General features: G+C 38.5%; 1 protein-coding gene across 5 annotated transcripts in view; it reads right to left on the bottom strand.

The window, feature by feature from the left end:
* Positions 1 to 12,064: 12,064 nt before the first annotated feature.
* MOSPD2 (motile sperm domain containing 2) overlaps positions 12,065 to 24,871 on the bottom strand; it is a 45,066-nt gene continuing 32,259 nt past the window's right edge. For 3 of the 5 annotated variants that reach the window (XM_017512358.2, XM_037732761.1, XM_017512356.2), the window contains 7 exons: positions 22,865 to 23,041; positions 21,928 to 22,040; positions 19,381 to 19,477; positions 18,442 to 18,538; positions 17,882 to 18,011; positions 15,426 to 15,528; positions 12,065 to 14,529 (listed from right to left, as the gene is read on the bottom strand). In XM_017512358.2, coding sequence (XP_017367847.1) covers positions 14,392 to 14,529; positions 15,426 to 15,528; positions 17,882 to 18,011; positions 18,442 to 18,538; positions 19,381 to 19,477; positions 21,928 to 22,040; positions 22,865 to 23,041 — 855 coding nt within the window. In that variant the 3' untranslated portion in view covers positions 12,065 to 14,391. The remainder of the gene's footprint in view (positions 14,530 to 15,425; positions 15,529 to 17,881; positions 18,012 to 18,441; positions 18,539 to 19,380; positions 19,478 to 21,927; positions 22,041 to 22,864; positions 23,042 to 24,871) is intronic. The other 2 variants (XM_017512359.2, XM_017512360.2) reach the window with 2 other exon arrangements.

Here is a 24,871-nt window from a genome sequence, read left to right as displayed (position 1 = left end):
CCTCCTCTTCCTGCGTTCAAGTGATTCTCCTGCCTAAGTCTCCCAAGTAGTAGCTGGAACTACAGGCATGCGCCACCCCACCCAGCTAATTTTTTTTGTTTTGTATTTTGGTAGGGACGGGGTTTCACCATACTGGCCATGCTGGTCTTGAACTCCTGACCTCAGGTCAACTGCCCACCTCGGCCCCCCAAAGTGCTGGCCTCCCAAAGTGTTTAGCTCCTTTAGATAAACCATAACTAAGCTGGGAGCCACCACTCCTGGTGGCTTATCTAAAGGAGCTAAACAAGAAATTGAGTGATTTCACAGATCCAGTGAAGCAAAATTCATTTAATTAGCACCAAAATGAAACACACTCACTTAATAAGGGTAATTGCCAGGAGAGTTTGGGTGGTATTTTCTGTTTCCAAGGACCATTCTACGTGGTAGTATGTAAACAGAGGCTGGTCGAGGTGGCTCACACCTGTAATCCCAGCACTTTGGAAGGCTGAGGTGGGTGGATCACCTGAGGTCAGGAGTTTGAGACCAGCCCAGCCAACATGGTGAAACCCCATCTATGAAAAAAAAAATCATTTCTTTAAAAAAAGAAACCCCATCTCTACTAAAAATACAAAAATTAGCTGGGCGTGGTGATAGGTGCCTATAATCCCAGCTATTCAGGAGGCTGAGGCAGGAGAATCGCTTGAACCCAGGTGGTGGAGGTTTTAGTGAGCCAAGATTGCACCATTGCACTCCAGCCTGGGCAACAAGAGCAAAACTCCATCTCAAAAGAAAAAAAAGAAAAAAAGTGCCTGTTCAGGTATTTTCTTAAAAAGTTCTAAATGGTATCTCTCTTTTTTTTTTCCTTGAGACAGGGTCTCACTTTGTTGCCCAGGTTGGAGTGCAGTGGCACAATCACAGCTCACTGCAGCTTTGACCTCCCCGAGCTCAGGTGATCCTCCCACCTCAGCCTCCCAAGTAGCTGGGACTATAGGCATGTGCCATTGTGCCTGGTTAATTTTTTTGTATTTTTTGTAGAGACAGGGTTTTACCATGTTGCCCAGTCTGGTCTCAAACTCCTAGACTGCTTAAGCAATTCACCTTCCTCAACCTCCAGAAATGCTGGGCTTACAGACATGAACCACCATGCTTAGCCAAGGTACATTTTTTATATGTGCTCAGGAGAGCTTCAGAATGTTGAATAATTGATTTCTAGAATAAGTTATCTTTTGTTCATGGGTTTTGAACATTAAACAAACTCAGTAATTCTCAATGGAGCATTAAACATCTGAATTCATTTTGCAAATTCATTCAGCTGAATATCAAAGTGGCTTTTTAAAGTGAGAATAAACATAAAGCTATTTATTACCAGTTATCACACTAGCAGTTCTAACAACTGGACTCAGCCAGTTAGAGGTCAGGGCATACCCTGCGTTTTTTACTGTACTAGATTAATCCTACCAGTGTGAAAGTGGATTAATCATTAATGTCTTCAGGATGATTCAGGTGTGTGTTGTGAGTCAATTAGCGTTCTAAGCTGTTTGCCCTATAGGAGATTTGCATTTTTGTGTATTTGATGAATGTTTATTGCATGCCTGTCTTCTTTCAGATGCTACATTTACAGGTTGTGTTTTGTTAGACTATGGTAAGCTATTTTCCACAGAAATTTCTTAGAAATTTGTTTCTCTTATTCTTCCCTCATCATGAAGAACCGACCCTCTAAATAGTGTACTTCATCAGCTACCTCCTAGCATGACACATCTATGCAAGTGAGCAGGAAAGGGTTAACAGCTCATCTTCAATCTAGCTTTTCTCACCCAGGGGGACACACCAGAGAGAAATGAATCAGGTCACATGTCCTTGTGAATTTGCTAATTGGACTTCCTGATAGTATTTGCGAATCGGGAGTCCTTGTCTATAGAATGCTTTTGTCAAGATATACCAGGTTTGTGTAGGCTTATTTATGATAAACATGCCTAGAATTTGTGAATTTCTGGGGCATGGCCAGCTGGAAAATGTCATTTTTAGTGAACATGGTGTAAAAGGAAGATGTTTCATGGCAAAAATAGCGTCTTTTGTGGAAATAATGTCTCTCCCCTCCCCACCTTGTGACGCTCAGATATCTTCTATGTTAAATCTGGGCTAGGATCATTTCACCCTACAGCTGTGATTCCCTGAGAATAGAGAGCACATCTTACTCCTCTTTGTAACAATATCCAGCACAGTACACAGCACCTAGAAAAGACTCAATAAATATTTAATTCATTTTAAAGAATATGTGTACATAACATAACCCACTTAAAAATGCCCGTAAACTCCTTGGCTAGCAAAACCCACAAAAGATTATAACAGTTTTGCTGGACATAGTGGCTCACGCCTGTAATCTCAGTACTTTGGGAGGCTGAGGTGGGTGGATCACGAGGTCAGGAGTTTGAGACCAGCCTGGCCAATGTGGTAAAACGCCATCTCTACTAAAAATGCAAAAAATAGCTGGGCGTGGTGGCATGCACCTGTAGTCTCAGCTACTCGAGAGGCTAAGGCAGGAGAATTGCTTGAACCCAGAAGGCGGAGGTTGCAGTGAGCTGAGATTGCACTCCAGCCTGGGTGTCAGAGTGAGGCCTCCGTCTCAAAAAAAAAAAATTCATCACAGTTTTTAACCACAACTGTTGCAGCCAAGAAAATGTTTAACAGACAAATAAAATGAGAAGGCACTTAGAAAAAAAAGACTTTTAGGTTGGATGCAATGGCTCATGCCTGTAATCTTAGCATTTTTGGAGGCTGAAGTGGGAGGATCGCTTGAGCCCAGGAGTTTATGACCAGCCTGGGCAACACGGCAAAACCCCATCTCTACCAAAAATACAAAAATCAGCTGGGCACGGTATCACACACCTGTAGTCCCAGCTACTTGGAAGGCTTAAGTGGGAGGATGGCTTGAGCCCAGAAGGTAGAGATTGTAATGAGCCAAGATCACTGCACTCCAGCCTGGAAGTCAGAGCGAGACAGACCCTGTCTCAAAAAAAGAGAGAGAAAAAAGTATTTTGAATAATAGGTAGGAGTCTTTTTGATGAATGTTTTTCAAACTTTTATGTGCACATGAATCACTTGGGAACATGCACATCTTGTGAACATACAGATCCTGTGAACATGCAGATTCTGGTTCATCTGGGATGAGTTCTGAGATAAGTCTTTTCTAAAAGTTTTAAAGGCTCAAAGTGTGGTCTAGACACTTCGGCATCAGTGTGACCTAGGCATTTGTTAGAAAGGCAGAATCTACAGCCCTATCCTAGCCCTTCTTAAATCAGACTCTGGCTCCTTTTTCAACGATTCCTTCGAAAACACTCTTGGCAAAGGTCCACGGACTTCTTATTGATCTTTCTCTAAGGTTACCTGGCCCTGCCTAAGAAGTGACAATTCTTTGATGGCTCTATATCTCCATTATAATCAATTGGCTTTTCCAAGCTTATTGCTAAGGGGGAACAAGGCAGATTTCTATTCCTTTTTCTGAAACCATAGAACTTTGACCTTTCAGTCTCTTTGATTCAAGCATGTCAGCTTTGGGACTGCCTAGCAAACAGCCTAATACTTTTATACATGCTGTTTACTGGAGGTCAGGAAAATACAATATTGACTAATGAGTCCCATGGGCAAGAAAAGGAACTCGGAAATTTCATCTATAATCAAGTCAAGAACATTAGATTCAGTAAGTAGCAGAAAAATGCACCTGGGGTAAATAAAATATGTTTGTATATGGGAAGCTCAGAGTTACCTTTTTTTTTCTGGACCCTTTCATAAAAATGTATATTGATTGCAAGCCATGGAATGAAAGGGTTAATCGGCACAATTAGCCAAAACTCAGTGCTACAAATGGAAATTCAAAGATGTAAGTGAAGAAGAAAATACTACTGGAATGAAGGTGAAGAACTCAGCAGAATTTCTGTTTTCAGAAAAACAGCAATATGGAAAAGAAGATTCAAAAAGGAAATGCCATTAACATACATTGAGAGGCAGGCTGAGGTGAAAGAATTATGTGCAGTTATATCCAAGTCTGTCAATACTCAGAAAATGCCATTACCTTTAAGTAAGTATTATCCACATACTTACATTTAGGATCTATAATGAAGTCCTCTAAATGCATACAAACCTCATATTGCCCCTGAGGTCTACTTGGATTTGCCCCTAAGTCAATGAAAGCCAAAGGCTGGTGTGTGTCCTGCAGGTAATAGCTGCCTAACTGCCAGGAGCTTGCACCCCAAGCTGTGTGTGGGTTGTCTGAAGTCCTGCTGAGTGGTGAACAGAGAGCAATAATGGCTGGTTGTCATGATGAGCTTCCATCCCAGTGATTCTCAAAGATGTTTCATGTATTTAACCAATCCACAGAAAGATGACAGACAAAAATTAGTCCATATAGGGATAAGAATGAAGAGAGAGTCAAATATGTGCAATATGGCCCTGACTAAACTATGAATTGCTGTAGCAGGCAAAATAGGACACAGAAATGCAAATCCACAGAAAGGTCTTCAGGATTACATGCAGCTTTTAGTTAAAATACACATGCTGTCACATCCAATTAATTTTACAAATGGAATTAAGAAAATGAGAATACAAAGATCTTTCCTGGGATTTAGCAGTAAATCTCCTCTCCTTTATAAAGTGTTGTGGAATTTTAACTTTGACCATCACCTTCAGCTCTGATTTACACTTCTGTTGCAGGTTGGGCTTACAGGCACACAGGGACCCTTCAACTCTGTGTTAAAACCCCCAACACAATGTTCTCCAAAATGTATTCTCAGAATATTTAGTCCCAAAACACAGTGCTTGAAAAGAGGATTCCATGGTTTTATAAATTTGGGAAATACATAATATTCTCAGAGATTTGTTATGCACATTAGTACACTAAAGATTCTGAGAAATTCTATGGGGGAAAACCTTAATTTTGTTTAATGCAATGTTTCTCAAAATTACATGGCAAGGGAAAGTTTTTGGCCCAGTGTAAACGATGGAATTAGTGTTCTAAGGGACCTGCTTGAGAAGATGCAGGCCTACAGAGTTAGAAAACAGCGTCCAAAAAACTGCTCTAGCATGATATTAATGGGGCATAGTTGTCTCTGCTGTGATGTGAGTAGGAGGTAAGAAAAGCCAAGGGAAGCTCCCTGTTCATTAAACATTTGGATGAGTCCAAACACTATTCTGCTGTAGTGAGTCCATGACACAAGATATGTTTTTGCAAGTCTTGGAGTGACAATGGCTCTACTAGCCTATAATTCCCATTAGAGCTGCAGACCAGCTATTCTAGCTTCTTTGAGAACAGCCACTGTCTCTTGCTTTTCCCCCTCCAGAACCAAATAATATGCTTTGCCTAAAAATGTGCTTGGTGAATGTCAGTTGATTGATGTACATGAGGGAAAAAGCTAGAAATGAGCGGAAAAAAAGGCTAGTCTAGAACTTAAAAATAGGCCCAGCTACTTGGGAGGCTGAGTCAGGAGAATTGCTTGAACCAGGAGGCAGAGTTGCAGTGAGCCAAGATGGCGTCACTGCACTCCAGCCTGGTGACAGAACACGACTCTGTCTCAAAAAAAAGTCTATTTTTAAAATTTCAGGAATATTTTCATCAGCTAGGCTCCACCCATGTGGCAAGTACTATATTATGCCATGTGTTGGGGACTAGATGGTGAATACTTCATGGAGTTTATGGTCTAATGGGAGTAAGGCATTAATAAAAATTGTACACGTTTTTAAATCCAAGCTGTAATGATTGTTATGAAGAAAACATGGTGGTGCATGGAAGCATCCAATAAGGGGACATGACTACCTACATTTTTGGGGTGAGGGATTCATTCTCTGAGCAAATGATGAGCTGAGAGCAATCATGAAGGGGTAAAAGTGAAAGGCTCAGATGCAGAATTCAAAGCAAAGAATGGGCTTGAACAATGAAGAGGGAGCAAGGGGAATGAGGCCAGAAAGCAGGCAAGGGTCAATCATTCAGGGCTTTGTGGGACAATTTAGGAATTTTAATAATTGTTTAAAAGCCATGAAAGCCACTTGAAGCTTTTAATCAGGGGTGTGATATGACCAGATGTGCAGTTTCAATAGGCCCTTAATATTCCTGAATCAGTATGGAGAAAGGATTGTAGAAGACGCCCAGAGACCACTTGAGATTGTTGCAGGAGTCCAAGTGATAGAGCTGTGGATTGAAGTGAAGGTGGCAATGAAGAGGGGGAATTGCAAAGGGATGGGTTCTGTAGTGTCAAGGATGGAGTTCAGATTCTAGCTAGTGTAAATAGATGGAGGTCCCCTTATTAGATGCTGTCATGACACCACCATGTTTTCTTTATAACACTCATTACAGCTTATATTTTAAAATTTGTACAATTTTTGTTAATGCCTCACTCCCCATTAGACGATAAATTCCATGAAGTATTCACCATCTAGTCCCCGGCACATAGCATAATACAGTTCTTGGCTCCTGGGTGGAGCCTAGCCTAGCCTACCATCCATTGAGATGGGGATGGAAGATAAAGTTATATGTTCATTTTGACATTTCGTGATGGATACCTGGAACTGTTGAGCTGATACTGGGTACATGTGTCTAGACTTAAAACAGGAAGTCTGGGTTAGAAATATACAAGGGTTAATGGCTTATTGATGGTCATTGCAGCCATGGGTATGGAGGAGTTAACCTAAAGGGGAGTGAGGAAAGAGAGTCCAGTTCTGACTTTAACATCTTAAAGACTTGGCGAAAGAAGATGAGCTGGTAAAGGAAACTGAAGGGTGTCACTGGGAGAAAAAGCAGGAGTTTGTTCTCTCACAAACCTAGTGGTTGATATAGTCAAATGCTGGTGCAAGAACTCACTTGAAATTCAAGTCGAAGTAACTCCATTGGAAGAAGCAGCAAGGAGGTCGTTGCTGGGCTGCAGCAAGTACACTGTACTGTTTTGCCAGAGTGATGGGCGTAAACAATAGAATGGAGTGAGACGACAAGGAGAGGGATGCAAGCGGAAATGTCCTGAGGGCCCTTTTTAGAAGTTTGTCTAAGAGGAAGATCAGATTTCAGCTCAGATTTTGGCCCTGACTATGTGAGTAACCTCATATATCTGACCCTTAACTCTTAGAATGAAGAAGGTCTATTCCACTCCACACATGTAGAATAGTAAATATGAATGTTTTTCTTTCATTCATTCTCAATTCTCTTGTGCTTCTTAAAGCAAGAGAATCTTGCTGATAGTGATTCTAGTTTTAAAGACATAGTACATATTTTTATTAGACTACATGACCCCCTCCTTCTGTCAAAATAATAAAAAGTAAACCAAATTCTTTACCTGGTGTTAAAAATGAAGGTTTAATTCACCAATATATGAGTTATTACGGCCATCTGTGTTGTGGCACCTTCCTAATGATTTTTAAAGAACAATTCTAACTATGCTCAATTCTACTCTAAGCAGTGACTTTAGAATATAGCTCCGCTGTAAGATGCACCTCCGCCTTTAATGACTAAGTTCTTAAGCAGTTTAAGAAATCCCAGAGCAGTAAATACTGGATTTGCCAGGAAGCTTTGTTATGTCAATTTCCTTTCACTAACCCTTTTTAGTAACTTACCAGTTCAGTCACATTTAAAAAAATTAAATTCCACTAGACTGTGCAAACTATTGTTATTGTTTCTAAAAATAGCTTCCTTCCTCTCCACCTCCACTAAAAGGAAGTAGCTGGAGTCACAGAATTTAGAATATTGGAAAAGTACCCAAAACACATTTTTGACATTTAGTTTACGACTGAAAACAGTTATTTGGTATTTGACTCAAGTTATTCAACCATATTTGCATGGTGGTGGGTGAAGGCAGTTCAGGGCAAATTTCGTTAAGTTCTACTGAATGAATCTGTGTGATAGAGTGAAAACTTGATAAAGAAAAAAATAAATGTGTACTGGATTGAGAAACAGAAGTGATTCACTTCTTGTTTTGTTATAGTCTCAGATTCAGCAAGGAAAGGCTCAGGCATAGTATTAGGAGTTTTTGAAGTTTCTTGCATTCAGAAACTTGTCAAGAATACACACATATGTACATGGTTTCCAAAATGAACCAGGAGATCAGTGAGATTTTTAAACACATATACATGTACACATATCTCCAGAACAACCTGAAAATATGCAGAGGACTTTCTGGAATAATAGAATTCAAGGCACTAGAATTTAATTCAAAGTAAATTAGACAGTATAAATGTTGGATATCATGATGCAGGCTTCTGTAAGAATTGTTTCTTTTTCTTTCTTTTTTTTTTTTTTAACAGTTTTAACCTTTTTATTTAGTTACATCCACAGAGCATATTTATGTCTAAGAAAACTAACTCAAATTAACTGAAGCAAATGGATTATTCTAAAAGAAAAGGGAAAGTTAAAAAAGCTAATTGCTTTCACTAGAGCTTCATTTACAAAAGAACACAATTACTGGAAATACCCTTTGTCCTTGCAAATTAACTCATTGTAAGAATCCTTCTTGAGTGCTTTTTATGATTGAATAAATGTTTAAAATAGTGGTGACATACTTTACCCTAACAATTTACTTATAAAAGTTTGAATACTTGTGTGAACTGAAGCTACGAGATTAGAGAAAGCCAGCTAAGATAGAGCTATATTGTCTCCACACCTGCCATTTGGTGCCAACCACGGAAGTTCTAGTCTATTTCCTTGCAGGTGTGGAACATCTATGAATTCAAAGCCGTCCATCAGACTGCTTAAGGTTGAGTTCAGCTTTTCGACCCTCTGTTTCCTGGGGGACTGAGTTGAATGAGTTTGTAGGTCCCACGCAACACATACCCAGCATCTCTCCTTGAGTTCAGGGGTGGGGTGTTGCGTGTAAATGTGATAGGGTATCACTCCCATGATTAAGAAGGATTTTGTAGATATAATTAAGGTTCTGAATTCTGAATAAACTACCTTAGAGTTAATCCCAAGGGATATTGTCCTGGGTGGGCTTGACTTAATTGAGTGAGCCCTTAAAAGGAACTGGGCCCTTTCTGAAGGAAGACTGGAGATAGCAACAGCCATGCTGTAAACTGCCTATAGGGGTGGGGAGCTGCAAAGACCTGGGAGGGGCCTGGAGGAGCTGAGTAGTCCCTTTTGCCAGCAAATTAATAGCCTCAGTACTATAGCCCCAAGGAAATGAATTGTGCCAACAACTTGAAGACACTTGAAAGTGACCCTTCACCTAGTAGAGCCTCCAGGGAGGATGCAATCAGCTGACATCTTGATTTCAGACTACCGAGCCCCTGAGCAGAGAACCCAGCCATGCTGTACCGGTGCAGCCCACAGAAACTGTGAGATGATAATAAATTTGTGCTGTTTTAAGCTGCTAAGCTTGTGGAAATTTGTTGTATGGCAATAGAAAACTAACATATGTGCTCTGATTTTATTAAGTACAAGACCTGTTCAGGCCACTAGACTATGGCTCCTGAGCCAACTGGTGGCAACGCACCCTTATATGCCCTTCTACAGAGTTGAATAAACCTCCCTGAAGGTTGATGCTGCACATCAAACCACTCCACAAACAAATATATGCTAACCCATATGTTTAAAACCTTTTTGAAAATAAGGTCTGTGATATGGTTTGAATTTGCATCCCCACCCAAATCTCATGTCAAATTGGGGAATGTTGGAGGAGCCTGGTGGGAGATGACTGGATCATGGGGGTGGATTTCACCTTTGCTGTTCTCGTGATAGTGAGTTTCCATGAGATCTGGCTTTTTAAAATTGAGTAGCACCTCCCCCTTCTCTGTCTTCCTCCTGCATTGGCCATTTAAGACATACCTGCCTTCCCTTTGTCTTCTGCCATGATTGTAAGTTTCCTGAGGCTTCCCCATCCATGATTCCTGTACAGCTTGCAGAACCGTGAGCCAATTAAACCTTCCTTTATAAATTACCCAGTCTTAGGTAGTTCTTTATAGCAATGTGAGACTGGACTAATACATCGCTTAGAATACCAAGAAACTTCCAGGGTCCTGAGTGGCTATTCTACTTTGTCACTTCTGCTTCTCAAGTATTTTATCTTCATTCTCTTTTCTCATACTGTTGGTGAAAGTAAAGCTCTGAGACCTATCTGTTCAACATTGTAACTTACTACTCAAATGTGGCAGCTCTGGGTGGTTATGACAGCATTGGACTTGGGAGATTAAACTCTTTGTTCTGACACCAACTAGTCATGTTACTTTGGGAAAAAATTACTTCCTGGACTCTTGGTTTCCTTATCTACAAAAGACAAGTAAGATGTTATGATATATTCCACTTATGACTGAAAAATGATTTGGTATCTGACTCAAGTTGCTCAACCATATTTGCATTTATGAAAAGTATGTTTGGTCTTGAGACTGCTCAAGATAAAAAAGCGTAGGAAAACTGCTGGTTTCAAGGACCACTCAAATTTTCCCTCTAGGAAAACATGAAAATGTGTGTAAATCTTGTCCCTATGGGTCAGGGAGATATTTCTCTGTATTCTTGTCAGTTAAACCAGCTGTCTTAAAATATTTTAACATGTGGAAGAGATTGGTCTTATTCTTCATGGCAGGCAACATGAGGGGGGAATAAGGAAGGTATGAGACTTTTTGGACATTACAGGGAGATAATTTTTATTCAATATAAGGACAAATTAAAATGCAGGTGTGAAAGAACTGATTTGATAATTTTATCCAGGTGCCAAGAATGCAAGAGTGAGTAAAAAACAGGAAAAAGTTTAGAGAATTGACAAGGAGGTGGAGGTGATATATCAGCAAAGCCAAGCTAGACTCCATGGATGCTTTAAATGCATTATTTCCTCTCATTCTCACACCTAACCTGTAGAGTAGTACTATGATTATCACTTAGGGAAGCAGGCTGAAACTGGTTAACTTTCCCAAGTCATACAGGTAGTCTTACCTCAGAGCCCTCACTCCTAACAACCGTTGTTTCAGTTGGAAAAAGTAGAAGATTTCTAGTCTGTCTCCTTGGGCCAGGGAGAGAGGGGGAGCCCTATATTTTTGAGGGCCTATATTGTTTTGATGTCAGGAAACCTAGAGTTGATGGTAAAGATTTAGGGGAGAAAGAGCTGAAGACTTGCAAAGTAACCCAATCTTTTCCTACCTAGCTGGAGATTTTCCTGACAGAAGCTCTAGACTCCTAGAAAATTGTGCTCTTTAGGGATGGAGACCACCCTGTCACATCCCGGGTGGGTATGGTGTGTGTTGGCAGGTTAACATTCTTTGTGGCTCTATTTTGAATTTATCAGAGGGTTGGGACTCTACCCACATGATTTTGTTAATCACATATTTTTCAGTGTAGAAGAGGGAACTTCCAACTCATGCTATTTTTATGGAGGTAGCTACCATTTCGGAGGTTGTATATTTTATTGGTGATAGACCAGACATCAACAACCCTGAGAACCTCTAACATCACCATCCTGGGCTTCCCTGCTACCCCTCTGCAACAGCCCCCAAGTCCCAGGTCCTGAGTATGTGCCTGATTTCAGAATGATCAGTGCCACACTGCTATCTTTCCTGTGTGTCTGGCAGTCAGGCAGATTTCTTGTTAGCCTGCCTCCTGCTTGCTCCTGTCAGAGAGAACTATGCATGGATACTAGGATTGGGGAAACTACATGGCAATTCTGACCCATTGCAGCTCCAGCAACAGGCTCCACAATGAGCTCTAAGCAATGACAGTGGGTCCAATGCTGTGTCTGGGGAAAACGAAGAACTACACTGAAGAGCAGCCAGACCCGACACGGGGACGAGGAGAAACAGGACACACTAAAGGACAGGCTAACCTGACACTGAATTGTATCTTTGGAGGCCTACAGCGCTGTCCTTATAAAAATGCAAAGCGATCCAAAAGAAATTACTAACATCTTTAAAAGGTCAGAGTGAGGTTGATATAGTGATTTTCTTTAAGATGCTTTATCAATTAGAGACCAGAGGTTTTTTTCCTGATGATATTTATTTCATAAATGTAATTATTTTTCTAAAACATATTAAAATAGAAAACATGTTCTTTTAATCAATTTATACAAATAAAATACCAATATAGTAATAAAAATACTGAAAATATATGAAAAGCACCAGAACATTAGAGAAATTACACTGGCAACAATTCTAGGAATATATTTTTTGTAGTTGTACAATAAAGTGCTATTAAATCCAGTCAAAATTAGTGGCAATATATAAAAACAATTATGGTAGTATGAAATTTGAGGCCAGGTTTACCAGCAATCAAATTTTTAGGCTATCTGCAGATCAAGGTAATGATATTTCATTAATGCTTTCATGGAAAAATCTATTAATTTCCATTCCTAAGTGAAAACAAATATCTAAATCGAAATGTTGGTTCCTTGGTAATTTGGTCATGAACAGATAATGACACGATTAAAAATGAAATTACTGATTACAGTACCAAAAATAATCATGCAATTATGATTAAATAAAAACAAATGAAGACAGAATAAAATCAAGCGTAAATATATGATTAATCAAGACAAGTACAAACGTTTATATGCCTTTGATTTTATAGTTAATTTTCAGTAATCCTGCTTAGTCACATTTAATAGACACACAAACATTAACAAGATATGTTGTTAAATTTAACTGACCAGACATTGAGCAAAGATATTTTAGTGGGTGAACATCATTTTTCATATGAAACGTTAAAGGGACACTGTTAGGACAATACATTTTCAATCTTGGCTAATTATTTCCTCATTTATTTGCCAAGGACAGAAAACATACATGACCGTTTTGGGATTAGATTATATTAAGGCCAAAAATCTACCACGTAAGGGGAAGCCACTGTGCACACACACAGGGAGGTACTGTGCACAGTACTTAGGGTGGACTGCAGTCCGTTTCACAGCTGGAGGTGGCAAACTGAAACAGAAAAGCCCAAATTAAGACAAAGTAGCACACCAGTGTCCTTTTAAGGTTTTATTTCCTAGGCCAATTTTGAAGGAACTCTGTTATATCATTCTTCATGACTCAATTTTGGAATCAACTTCTTGAAGATGAAAGCCAACAACACTACCCTTCAGAAAAGCAGTTAAAATCTCCAAACATGGCTTTATAGGCAGACTATTTTTTCTTTCATATAAAGTAGATGTACATGTGAACCAACATAAACCCCAACTGGTCACATTCATGAGAGAACAAACTAATTTCATAGCCTCTGCTACTGCAAGATGTATCTTTTTAGGATTTTAGGAATACTGGGTGGGTATTACCATATCAATTGAATATCAAGTAAGTCAATTGGTCCTAGTTTGAAGTTTTCACAGACCATTGTGAGTCACATTTTTCATTCTTTAAATGGAGAGCTGACACCTGGGCATCTATGTTTCTTTTTGTTTCATTTTTTTCTTTTCACTCTTCTAGATACTGTAGTATTTTGTAAATTTCCTTGTCATGGGCTGATTTTAACAAGGAACAATTTAAACTGTAAATTAGTTATCCTGCTTAGCATCTCAAACAACTAACTTTTCAAAACATTTATATCTAACACCTTTCATTTAGAAATGAGGATGAAGACAGTGCAATTCAAGGTCCACAGAGACTCCTCTGCTCTGGAATGGGGATGAAGATGGGGCAACGGAGGATCAGGCCTTTATAATAAATGAGGCAAAAGGTTTAGTGTCCAGCTATAGTGGACAACATGAAGCTCCATAAAAACGACTGGATAGGGGGACTGCTTGAGACTTTCTTTTTGGACTTTACTAACAACATTCAAAGAAATTCCAACCACACTTAATTTTCCAAATTCTATTGAAATGACAGTGTTCATAAAAAAGCCTGAGATTAATAAAAGGCAGGCTGTTAAGGAACACTAAGAAACAAAGGTTAAGGTGTTTGGCATTAAATCGGTTTACATTCCAAAAGAATATTGACCATCACCTGGAAGGAATTCTTAAAATTACAAAGTCATGGTTACATAAATTCCTCTGTATGTTTTCTTTCTCAATATACATGTTCTTCTATATACATAGTATAGAAAACCTAGTAAGTCAGCTCAGCTATAATTCTGTCATAAAAAAGCAGATTACATTTTTTGGCTGCAACAAAGCATGTTACTTATACTTTTCAGTTAAGCTAATGTATTTACATGATAAAACTTAAGCTTTAAAAGTATTCAGATCAAAAGGAAAAAATAAATTATATTTAAACTATTAATTTACACAATGGATATACCTTTACTTACTTTACTAAATAGCTATAGTCTCTTATAATCAATTTCTCCAGCATTTCTTTACTCTAGCAGTTTATTTTCAAGACATGTATGTGATCCCCTCTACATGCTGCATATTTCCTTTTAGGAAGCACAGATGTGTAACGCTTTTAGTAGCTTGGTAGAGTTTTAGGTCTGTTACTTTTTCCAACTAAGGGACAAAGGAACCGTGTTTCCTACCGGGCACCGCTTCTTTAACTGTACAATAAATAGAAGAAAGAGATGACAAAAGCAAGCAAGAGCATTGTTAAGGAAAGCAGCAGCTGCTGGAACCAGATACAACGCTGAACTTGGTCTTCAAGCTTCCTATTGCTTTCTAGTAAACGACTGAGCTGAAGAAGGAAAAAGGGATGAAAGATTTATATCAATAAAAGTCATTAATCATGAGCATGACAAACAGGAATACTAGAAATCCAAACACTGAAAGGATGGGGTTCGTCTACTCTGTAAGGCTGGTGGAAGGAGGTGGAAGTGCAACAAGGCATTAGATTCGTTTGGTGGACAGATATGTCTCTGCTTATTCTCATTTTGGGAGGTCTAAATTTCTAGTTGAAGCAGGAGCAGAGCAGTCAGTTCCTGGAGGTACAGAAAGCCTTAAGCAGCTTTCAGCTACTCACAAAGGGAGCTCCTCTCTTTCTTTGAAATTTAAATGCACTACTTGGTACATTTTTCAACAAGATTAAATTATTTGATAATCCCCAAAGCACCTGTGCTTAGGTAAAAATGGTCAGAGCTTTCAAATGGTTAGCAGACCTCCAAAAATAACTCATTGCTTACCATTTCTTTTTTTTTTTAATTGAGAAACAGTCTTGTTCTCTTGCCCAGGCTAGAGTGCAGTGGCATGATCTTGGCTCACTGCAGCCTTGACCTCCCAGGCTCAAGCAATCCTCCTGCCTCAGACCCCTGAGTAACTGGGACTACAGATGTGTGCCACCACACCTGGCTAATTTTTAATTTTTTTGTAGAGACAAGGTCTCGCTATGTTGCCCATGCTGGCCTCAAACTCCTGGGCTCAAGTGATCCACCTGCCTCAGCCTCCCAAAGTGCTGGGATTAAAGGCACATGCTTGGACTGCTTACCATTTCTGGTTTGGCATCTCTTCACAAAGAAGAGTATTTCTGTTGTGTCTATGCCAAAGGTTTTTCCTTATGTTGGTGAGAAAAAAATGGATTTCTAATGTTGATTAGCATGAACAACTTCATTTGAGTTAGGAGGAAAGTATACTTACCTGAAGACATATATCTTCACTAGTTTTATCTGATATGTTAAAAGCATTGTCTTTTAATGTAAGAGTGTTTGGTTTACTGCTTTCAACAGTGTGGCATCTTAACCTATGAAAATCCAAAGGTAACATAACTTTTAAAAATGTTAATAAATTTTCCTATAAAAGTAAAATATAAAATGAAAACAGTTAAACACAGAAGTCTATATAACAGAGGTGAAAATCCTCCTTGCTTTTCCTTCACCTAAGGCAGCAGCTCTGTATATTTTTATCTTCTAGCTTCTTAATGCATGTATAAAGAACACAAGGTATTGCAGATACCACTCAGTAAAATTCAAATGAAAGGTTTTTTTATATGACATTCAGTAGAATTCATCCAAATATCTTACGATTTGAAGGAAATCACCCTTTCTAGATAGGAGAAAGGTACTTTCCTTGAGCTTCTGTACCTCACCCTCAAGCCTCCCTCCCCCTTTCTGCAAGAGAACGGTGATCTCCTCTCACAGTTATAGAAAAGTAAGCCATCAGTAATTGGTTAAGGAAATAACAAAGAAAACAAAGCAACTCGAATGTAACAAAACCAAAAATAACCCTTCATTTTGAGGGACTGTTTCATAAGAACTTCAAATTAATCTACAACACCTTTTATACCAGTATTTCTTACCCTTTCAAAATATTCCCATAACCATGTCTTTGAACACACAAAAAACCCCCACAGAAACTCTTGATTAAAAACAGAAAGTAGGTCCTCCTGTAATACAGTTTGGAAATTTAAATAGTACATGTAAAAACAAGGCAGGCTGCTGACCTTCATCTGCTTCTCCCTCCTCTAGATTAAGGCTAATCTCCCCTGCCTTAGGTCCCCCCCACGCTTTCAGCCTTCTCAGGAATTTCACTGTTCATAATCTGTTTTCATGGTCTATCAGCTAAGTTTTTGATTTTTTGTAGAGAGCAGGTTTCCCTATGTTGCCCAGGCTGGTCTTGAACTCCTGGGCTCAAGCAATCCTCCCGCCTCAGCATCTCAAAGTTTTGGGATTACAGGTGTGAGCCACTGCGCCCGGCCCTGAAGATTTCATTCAACCATAGCCATTATCAGGTTTCCCAGCTTCTCCTCTATAAAGTAGGAAAAATGCCCTCCTCCCTCACAGGACTGTCTTCATGACTGAATGAATCAATACTTCTAAAGCATCTAGAACAGTGCTAGCATACAGCAAATTCCACTTTAGTGTGAACTTGGTATCACTGCCCACTATCTAGTTTCTACACAGTCCCCAGAAGAATCCGTTTAATAAGCCGGGATCACCTCACGGCTCTGCTTAGCACCGACTAACAGTTTTTCCTCTCACTCACAAGTCCTCACCATAGCAACAATCTGATATCCAACTATCTCAGTCCCCATCTCTCACCATGCTCCTCCCTTACTGGAGTCAAGAGACACTGACTTCCTTGTTGTTCTTCCCAAAGGCCAAGCTCGCTGTGTTTGTTGTTCTCTCCATCTGTAAAGGTCTCTGCCCAGTTATCTATATGGCTTGCTCTCTCATTTCCTTCAGGGCCTACTGTAATGTCACTGGAGTGGCCATCCTTAACTACACTATAAAGCAGGATTTCTCAACCTTGGCATGACAGACATTTGGGGCCAGATAATTTTGGGGGGATGGGGTTGTCCTGTGCACTGCTAGTGGCTTAGCAGCATCCCTATGCTGCCCCCATTAGATGTCCATTGTACCCTATCCCCCAGTTGTGACAACCAAAAGTGTCTCCAGACATTGACAAATGTTCCCTGGGGGGAAAAATGGGAACCCTTCAATAAACCATAATTCCAAGTTAAATAAAACTATAATACAGCCTTCTCTATTCTCCTTTTCTGTATATCTTTTCAAGAAATTTGTCACAACCTGATATATCTATATATATGTACATACATGTATATACCTATATATGCAAGTTTTCCCCCCTCCTAAATAGGATAATGCCCATAACCAATTTTTCTAACTAGATTTGTGTTCTAATAATATATCACAGATGGCTTTCCGTGTTAGAACAAATAGACTTGCTGTGCCTTTTTGAGTGGTTGCAGCACTTTTCAGTGTAGCTATACTCAAATGTATCTCATTATTGCTTTACTATTTAGATGATCTCTTTCCAGTTTTTCACTATTACAAACAATGCTGCAAAAAACATTCTAGTATGTAAGGTGAGCGTTCCTACAAGGGGAACTGCTGAGACAAAGAGATCTGTGTTTGTGAACTGGACAGATCCTGACTCTTGCACTGGCCTGCAAGTGAGTTTCTGCTATTAGTGACCTTGAGCAACACCAGCTCTCATTCATCTGGGCATTCCCAGAGCCCTGCAAGGCACCCAGCAGATGCAAGAAGAAAGGGAGGCCACCTGGCCCATGGAGGCACTTTTCTCTTTCTGATTCTTTCCACTACATTTGAGAAGAATGTGAGGAGAAAGCTTACCGATGTTCCATCACTTTGTTTCTGGGAACTTCTTTCCAAAACTGAGTTAATTCTGCTGGACCTGTGCCAGATGACTGTTCCATTTCTGCAGCCATTATCAGAAAACGGTCTTGGGCAGAGACCGTTAAACCTGCATTCCAAAAGAGTAATTCAGCATATAAAGTGGAACCTTCAAAAGGGTTGGATATGTTTGTGGTTTAACCATTATTCTGGAACTCAACATTAAGGAAAAAGAAGAAAATGGAAATATCTTTAAAAAGGAAAAATTTCTAAAAGCAAGGAATTTCTCCTGTGAAATTCAATTTCAAGTGGTGTCAGTTTAAACAATTTTACTTGTTAAAAACAATTACATTTTAACGCTGCAAAGGGCTTTAGAAGACCTCTTTGACCATCCCATTTCACATGTGGGAGGACAGATGTCTAGAGTGAGGTGAGGTTACTCATGATACTCTGCTAATTTCTAGATTCTAGCCTGACATCTCTGCTGACTCAGCCCAGCTCCAGGTCCCATTCCCCCCACCATACCCAACACCTGCTGCAGCTACTAAGTGACAACTCACCCCCATGGGGAGACACAACTATATCCACTGATGCACCCGGGTCACAGCTGCTGTTGCTTGGCTTGACTCTGTATTTTTCTGGAGCTGTTGTTCTCACCTGTTTATAAACACAGTAGTCATATAACAACCTTTATGCTTTTTTGGGGGGGGGTGGAAATGGCTTAAGAATGACTTTAAAAAATTAGCAGTGAATAATCAATGAACAAAGAGTTTACAAAGTAAGAATGATGGTTATGCATACAGCATCTCAATCTATCTAAAAAGATACTAAGATATACATCAAATTGTCATTCAGACTGCCTCAAATAAAACAATTCATCTATTAAATATATCCTGTTAATTGCCTGAATTTAATGACATAAATTCACAATAACGGAATGCTCATTAGATTGCATGTTATTAATACAATGGTGTTCAGAAATTAAAAAGCACATTAGGAACATCCTGGTGGTTATATCTAAATACAAGATTTAAGGCAGGAAAACCTACAGTATTGGGGTAGTGATGGACTCAGTCTTGTTACACTTAATGCTCAGTATCAGGTTAATATCTGATATAAACTACACTCCAGAATATACCACACTGGTAGAAAAATACACTATCAATTTTATAGTTTTATGTTTCACTGTTATTATAAGTTATTCACATAGTAAAAAGTAATTTTTCTTGAGTTGTTATTTACAACAGACATTAAACTCTTGTTATTAATTTAGACATTAACCTATTACTGCACATAGAAGATTGAGATACAGACCTCAGGGAAAATTTTGGATAAGCTATGCCACTTGGTTAGAACCAAAAGGCAGTACAACATGCCTAAAAAAGGTCATAAATAAAAACACTGTACAAGTTCAAAATTTTCAATCTTTCAGTTATGTCTAAAATTATTTCCCATGTCAAATTCTCAAACATAATTTATTGTACCTTTGAGATATTTACCTTAAATGCCACTATATTTTTAGTTACATTTGTCAACACTATTAAAGTTTTCTTCTCTCCAGATTCTGTACTTCCAAAATACAGTTCTTCTGCTGGGCTGGGGAGTGACAAAAACATAAAGCATTTGTAATACTTAGAATAAATGAAAATCTAATCATTAGCTTGAAGAAAAATATTTAGTTAATATCTGATGGTCATTTGTATAAGACATTTCACCAAAAAAGACTTATAAGACAATTACCCAATACAACTTTGTATTTTAATCTTACTGATTCAATGCATACTATTTTAAAAGTCCTATGGTTTTCCCCAAGATCAAAAGCAAACCAGGAAGAATAGAAGAGAGGATTACAAAGGCTCTGAATTAAACCTATAATCAGCACTATCTTAAGGTGCACTTATTTAAACTATTTGAAAGGTTATAGATAATAAAGCAAAGAAGATATTGCTGCTTCAACTTTACCTAATTATAAATAGATGAGAATGGGGCATATTGCTATACACCAACAGAAAAGAGCATAACTTAAAAAGAAAGATGATTAGGAATGTATTTAACAGAATAATTTCTTACTATATAGCAGCTTTTCTAAGTAACAGGGAAGGAGAAAAAGAAACATTAAATGTGGGATGGGAGCTCTAGGAAGAACTTATCAAATAGTAAAATTGATGAGCTTCAAAATTTAAATTTTACTATTACTTTCCATTGTAATGCCTATGACCTAAAAAAAAATTTTTAAAGATTCATTCAAAGTTTGTGTAGTTTAATTACATTAGACAAATTGTATCAGGTGCCTCAAAACAATGGGAACAATAGTGTTTTTGCTTTACATAAAAACATGAATAATTTAAAGTGAATTTTCATCTAGTCCTTGATTTTGAGATCCATCTTTAAATAGGTTAATTTCATATCAGGAATGTCTGTACCTTAGGGGTGTTTATTAATCTAACTAACACATGTTTATAAGAATGCACTCTCCCAGTAGGGCTTTGCCTAGTTTTAGACAATGTGGTAAATTTGCATGGTTGCTGGCTTCCTTTTAGAGCTCAATCTTAAGAAAGTCATAGAAAAACACTAGGTGATGGATCTCATTGTTCTTAGTAACCAGCACAAAAACTGTGAGCAGCTCCGAAGACAGAGGTTGGTTAGGTCCTTGTGTATGTGTAGGAGCAGCTCTGGGACTTCACTGGGAGTGGAGGCAGGGAGGAGCAGAGCCCAATGTGCCCTTGAGAAGCTGTCTGGCTTTCTCCGTAGCCTGCTTTTCTTGTCATACCTCTACAATTACAGGCAAGGACCTATGATGTGACAGGTCTCCAGTGAAAACAGAATGTGTAAGTTCCAAATAAGTAGGGAGAAAAATGGGAACAAGTAAACAAACAAACAAAATAAACTCCAAAGGGTTAAAATGGCAAATAAAAACCATGAAAAACAGAAAATCCATGTGCATCTATGCCTCTTTCTCTTGCAGTCTTTCATACATATAGATGGTGGAGATAAATCCAAATCTAACAGTAATGAAAATTTATGGAAACAAACTAATATTATCAATTAGAGAATGTCAGATTAGATTTTTTAAAAGTCTGGCTGTATTATTCATAAGAGACATACCTAAAACATAGCTAAAGGGACAGAAAATGCTACATGAGATCATAAAATTGGTGTAGCAATTTAACATAAGGCAAAATATGTTTACCAACCAAAAACATTATTGGTGAGAAAAAGGTTTTGTTCTTTCTTTTTCTTTTTCTTTTTTTTTTTTTTTTTTTTTTTTGTTTTTGAGACAGAATCTTGCTGTGTCGCCCAGGCTGGAGTGCAGTGGTGTGATCTTGGCTCACTACAACCTGCCTCCTGGGTTCAAGCAATTCTCCTGTCTCAGCCTCCCGAGTAGTTGGGATTACAGGTGCACACCACCACACCTGGCTAATTTTTGTAATTTTAGTAGAGACAGGGTTTCACCATATTGGTGAGGTTGGCCTTGAACTCCTGACCTCAGGGGATCTGCCTGACTTCGCCTCCCAAAGTGCTGGGATTACAGGTGTGAGCCACTACGCCCGAAGAGAAAAAGGTTTTTATACAATGCTGAAAGAAACAACCTGGAATCTTTTGAATCAAATAACCTAGCAGAAAAATAGAGGAAATTTGGCTTTAGTCACAAATCTATTTTTCTAGTTCATCCTTGGATTTTGGAAAGTCAAATCAACAAATGCTTACTTCAGTGTCATTTCTGGCATTCCTGAACTCGGGCAAGTCTAATAGTACCAGTTATGTGAGGAAAATACATGCCATTCAGATTTATTATTAATATATATTTACTTTTATTATCTGATGTGTGATGAGAGCCCTTTAAAGACACTCGACAGAGTAAAAGAAAGGAAGGGAGCTAAAAATATCCACTGTGTGTAGAAACCAAGGTCAAGTCTTCAGATAACTCTTGGTTTTATATTTCTACAGTTTCAAAAACCAAACAGAAGTTTTCTTAACTTTGTGGCTCCCTCAAGATGATCAAGATATGTTATAAAAGTATAGCTAATAAAATTTTTGATGATTACCTGATGTGCAGTAAGGGGCCTTTAAACACGCTCAATGGTTTCTTGAAAGCTTTCGTTTTTGAATCAACTTTTTCATTTTCTTCTGCTTTGGAAGTAGATTCAGTTGGGTTAATCTAAACACATGCACACAAAAAAGGAAAAAAGATAGCTATTTAGCATATATTAACATGCCCATTAACATATCTATTTTAGTGCCTACTATACATAGGTTACTGTAGAAAATAAAACATGGTTCTTCCCTTAAGAGTCATTAATTTTTTTCTAAATTATAACATTGTAATTTATCCATCTATCAAGTCCCTGATTACTTGTAAAAAGAGTGACAACTACAAAGTGCTCTTTTAAAAATTAGAGAAAGGAACTAAATCAAAGTAAAGTTTTAAATTACTTTTAGACCAAAAAAAGTTAGATAAAACAATTACTTCTAGATGGGTTTTGCTATTTTTTACACAAAAGCTGGAATCAGCCTTTATTTTATTTCGAGACAAAGTCTCACTCTGTCACCCTGGCCAGAGTGCAGTGGCACAATCACGACTCACTATAATCTTGACCTCCTGGGCTCAAGCGATCTTTCCCCCCGGAACAACAGGTGTGCACTATCATGCCTGCCAAATTTTTTATTTTTTGTAGAGACAGGGCCTCCCTATGTTGCTTAGGCTGGTCTCAATCTCCTGTGCTCAAGTGATCCTTCCACCTCAGCCTCAGAAAGTGCTAGAATTACAGGTATGAGACACAGGGGCTGGCCTGGAATCAGCCTTAACTACACTAAAGTGGTGCTTTTTATCTGGTAATCCCATTCTTCCTCTTTCTTTTTATACACAAAAATGTGGAAGGGTAGCAGGTTAAGTGAATTACCCAAAATCAAATAGATGGCTAGTGGCAGAACTGGGGATGGACGACGTTTTGTGATTCAGTTTTATTTTATTTGTAAAATTACCTTTTTTAGAAGAGCTGTTTGTTCTTCATTAGAAGCTGTTTCCAATGTTTCCTTGCCATCACTTTCTATGTCTTCTTTACTTGAAGTTTCATCCTCACTGGTAATAGGCCCATTCTCACACAATGGTGTCTGGAAGTCATCATCTACTAGTGGTGGATAGCTGTATTTGAAAGGATCCTAAAAGAAAATAATTTCACATGAGCCTACTAAATGGTAGGTAGAGAAATAAATATCTTAGTAGATTTACAATTCATTAATGTGGCCAAGAAAACAGACTTAATTAGATCATGAAATTTAAAATAAAGAAAGCATTTCAAACCAGAAAGGAAAACAGCAATAAGTGGTGTGGGACAATTGGCTAGCCATCTACACAGAATCACCTTAGATCTCTAGCTCACTCTCTACACCAGAAAGGATTTCAGATGGATAAAGCTTTAAATGTGTATGGGGTGTGTGTAAGGATTTCAGATGGATAAAGCTTTAAATGTATATGTTGCATGTGTGTGTGTGTGTGTGTGTGTGTGTGTGTGTGTGTGTGTGTCTATTTTTTAAGAACCATATAGTTTTAGAACGATACAAAAAATGGACACAGAATACATTGAAAAAGAACGAAAATTGTCATAAAAAAGTTTTCAACATCACTTATAAGAAATGCAAATTAAAATGACATTTACCTGAGACTGGCAATGCTTACAAAAATGAGAATGTGTGATGCTGGCAAGGAGGTGGTTCAAGAATTCTCACACATTATTGGTAAATGGATGCAATCTCTTTAGAGAAAATTTGGCAACAGCTATCAAAATTAAAAACTATACTCACTGATTTTTGCTGCACCCATATATTAAGAGTTATTACAAGGATATTCACTGCAGCAAAACTAGTAATGGCAAAAGATTAGAATACAACTAGCAGTGCAGTCCTTCAAAAGAGGAGTGATTAAATAAATGATGTTATATCCATCCACACAATGGAATATACTGCCATGGTTTACAAATGAGATAGACTTCTGTGAATCAATATGGTATAACCTACAAAATAAAGGATGTGAAAAAAGTCCAACTGGACAATATATATGGTATGTGACCATCTGTGTAAAAAACTTTGATAACTCCAGAGGGATAGAAAACTTAGTGGTGACCGTCTCTAGGGGGTGGCAGTGGGCACTGACCTGGGAAGGGAGATGTAGTTTTCATGGTACTGTTATACTCTTCAATTTCTGGTACTGTGTTTACTTTATAAAAAAATCATGCATATGTATTACTCTTTGAAAAAATACTTAAAAATTAATGTTAAAAAATATGCTCTTGTATAATTGTTTTTAATGGAAAGTATTAAAGAAAAAAAAAAAAAGAGATCCAAGATGGCTGATCACTAGCAGCTCGGGATTGTAGCTCCCACTGAAAGCGCAGAGAACGAGAGGACGCCACACTTTCAGATCAATTTTTGTTGCTCACGCACCAGAAGATTTCCAGTGGAGGGGCCCCACAGGTCGCCAGTGCGACTCTTGCGGCCGGCGAGGTGGTTTTGCTGCTGCCTTGGTGCGGCGGTTCTCGGTGCAGAGTCAGAAAAGCACCATCAATCTTAAAGCCGCTGTTTTGGCCGGTGCAGTGGGTTGCTCAGATTTTAGTGCTGGGAATCAACAAATTGGACGTCCACTCAGAAACCCAACTATAAAGACGGTAATTATAAAGACCACAGATGGATAAATTTATAACGAAGGGAAGAAACCAGCCTAAAAAGGCTGAGAATACCCCAAATCAGAACGCCTCTCCCTCTACGGGGGATCAGTTCCTCATCAGCAACAGAACAAGGCCTGATGGAGAAAGACTGTGTTCCATTAGTAGAAGCAGGCTTCAAAAAGTGGATGATAAGAAACTTCTGGGAATTAAAAGAACTTGTTCTAACCCAATGCAAAGAAACTAAGAACTTTGAAAAAAGGTTTGACGAAATGTTAACAATAACACACAATTTAGAGAGGAATATAAGTGAATTAATGGAGCTGAAAAA

Source organism: Cebus imitator, unplaced genomic scaffold, assembly GCF_001604975.1.
Source record: "Cebus imitator isolate Cc_AM_T3 unplaced genomic scaffold, Cebus_imitator-1.0 Scaffold471, whole genome shotgun sequence".
Lineage (NCBI taxonomy): Eukaryota > Metazoa > Chordata > Mammalia > Primates > Cebidae > Cebus > Cebus imitator.
This window is presented reverse-complemented; position numbering and strand designations above follow the sequence as displayed.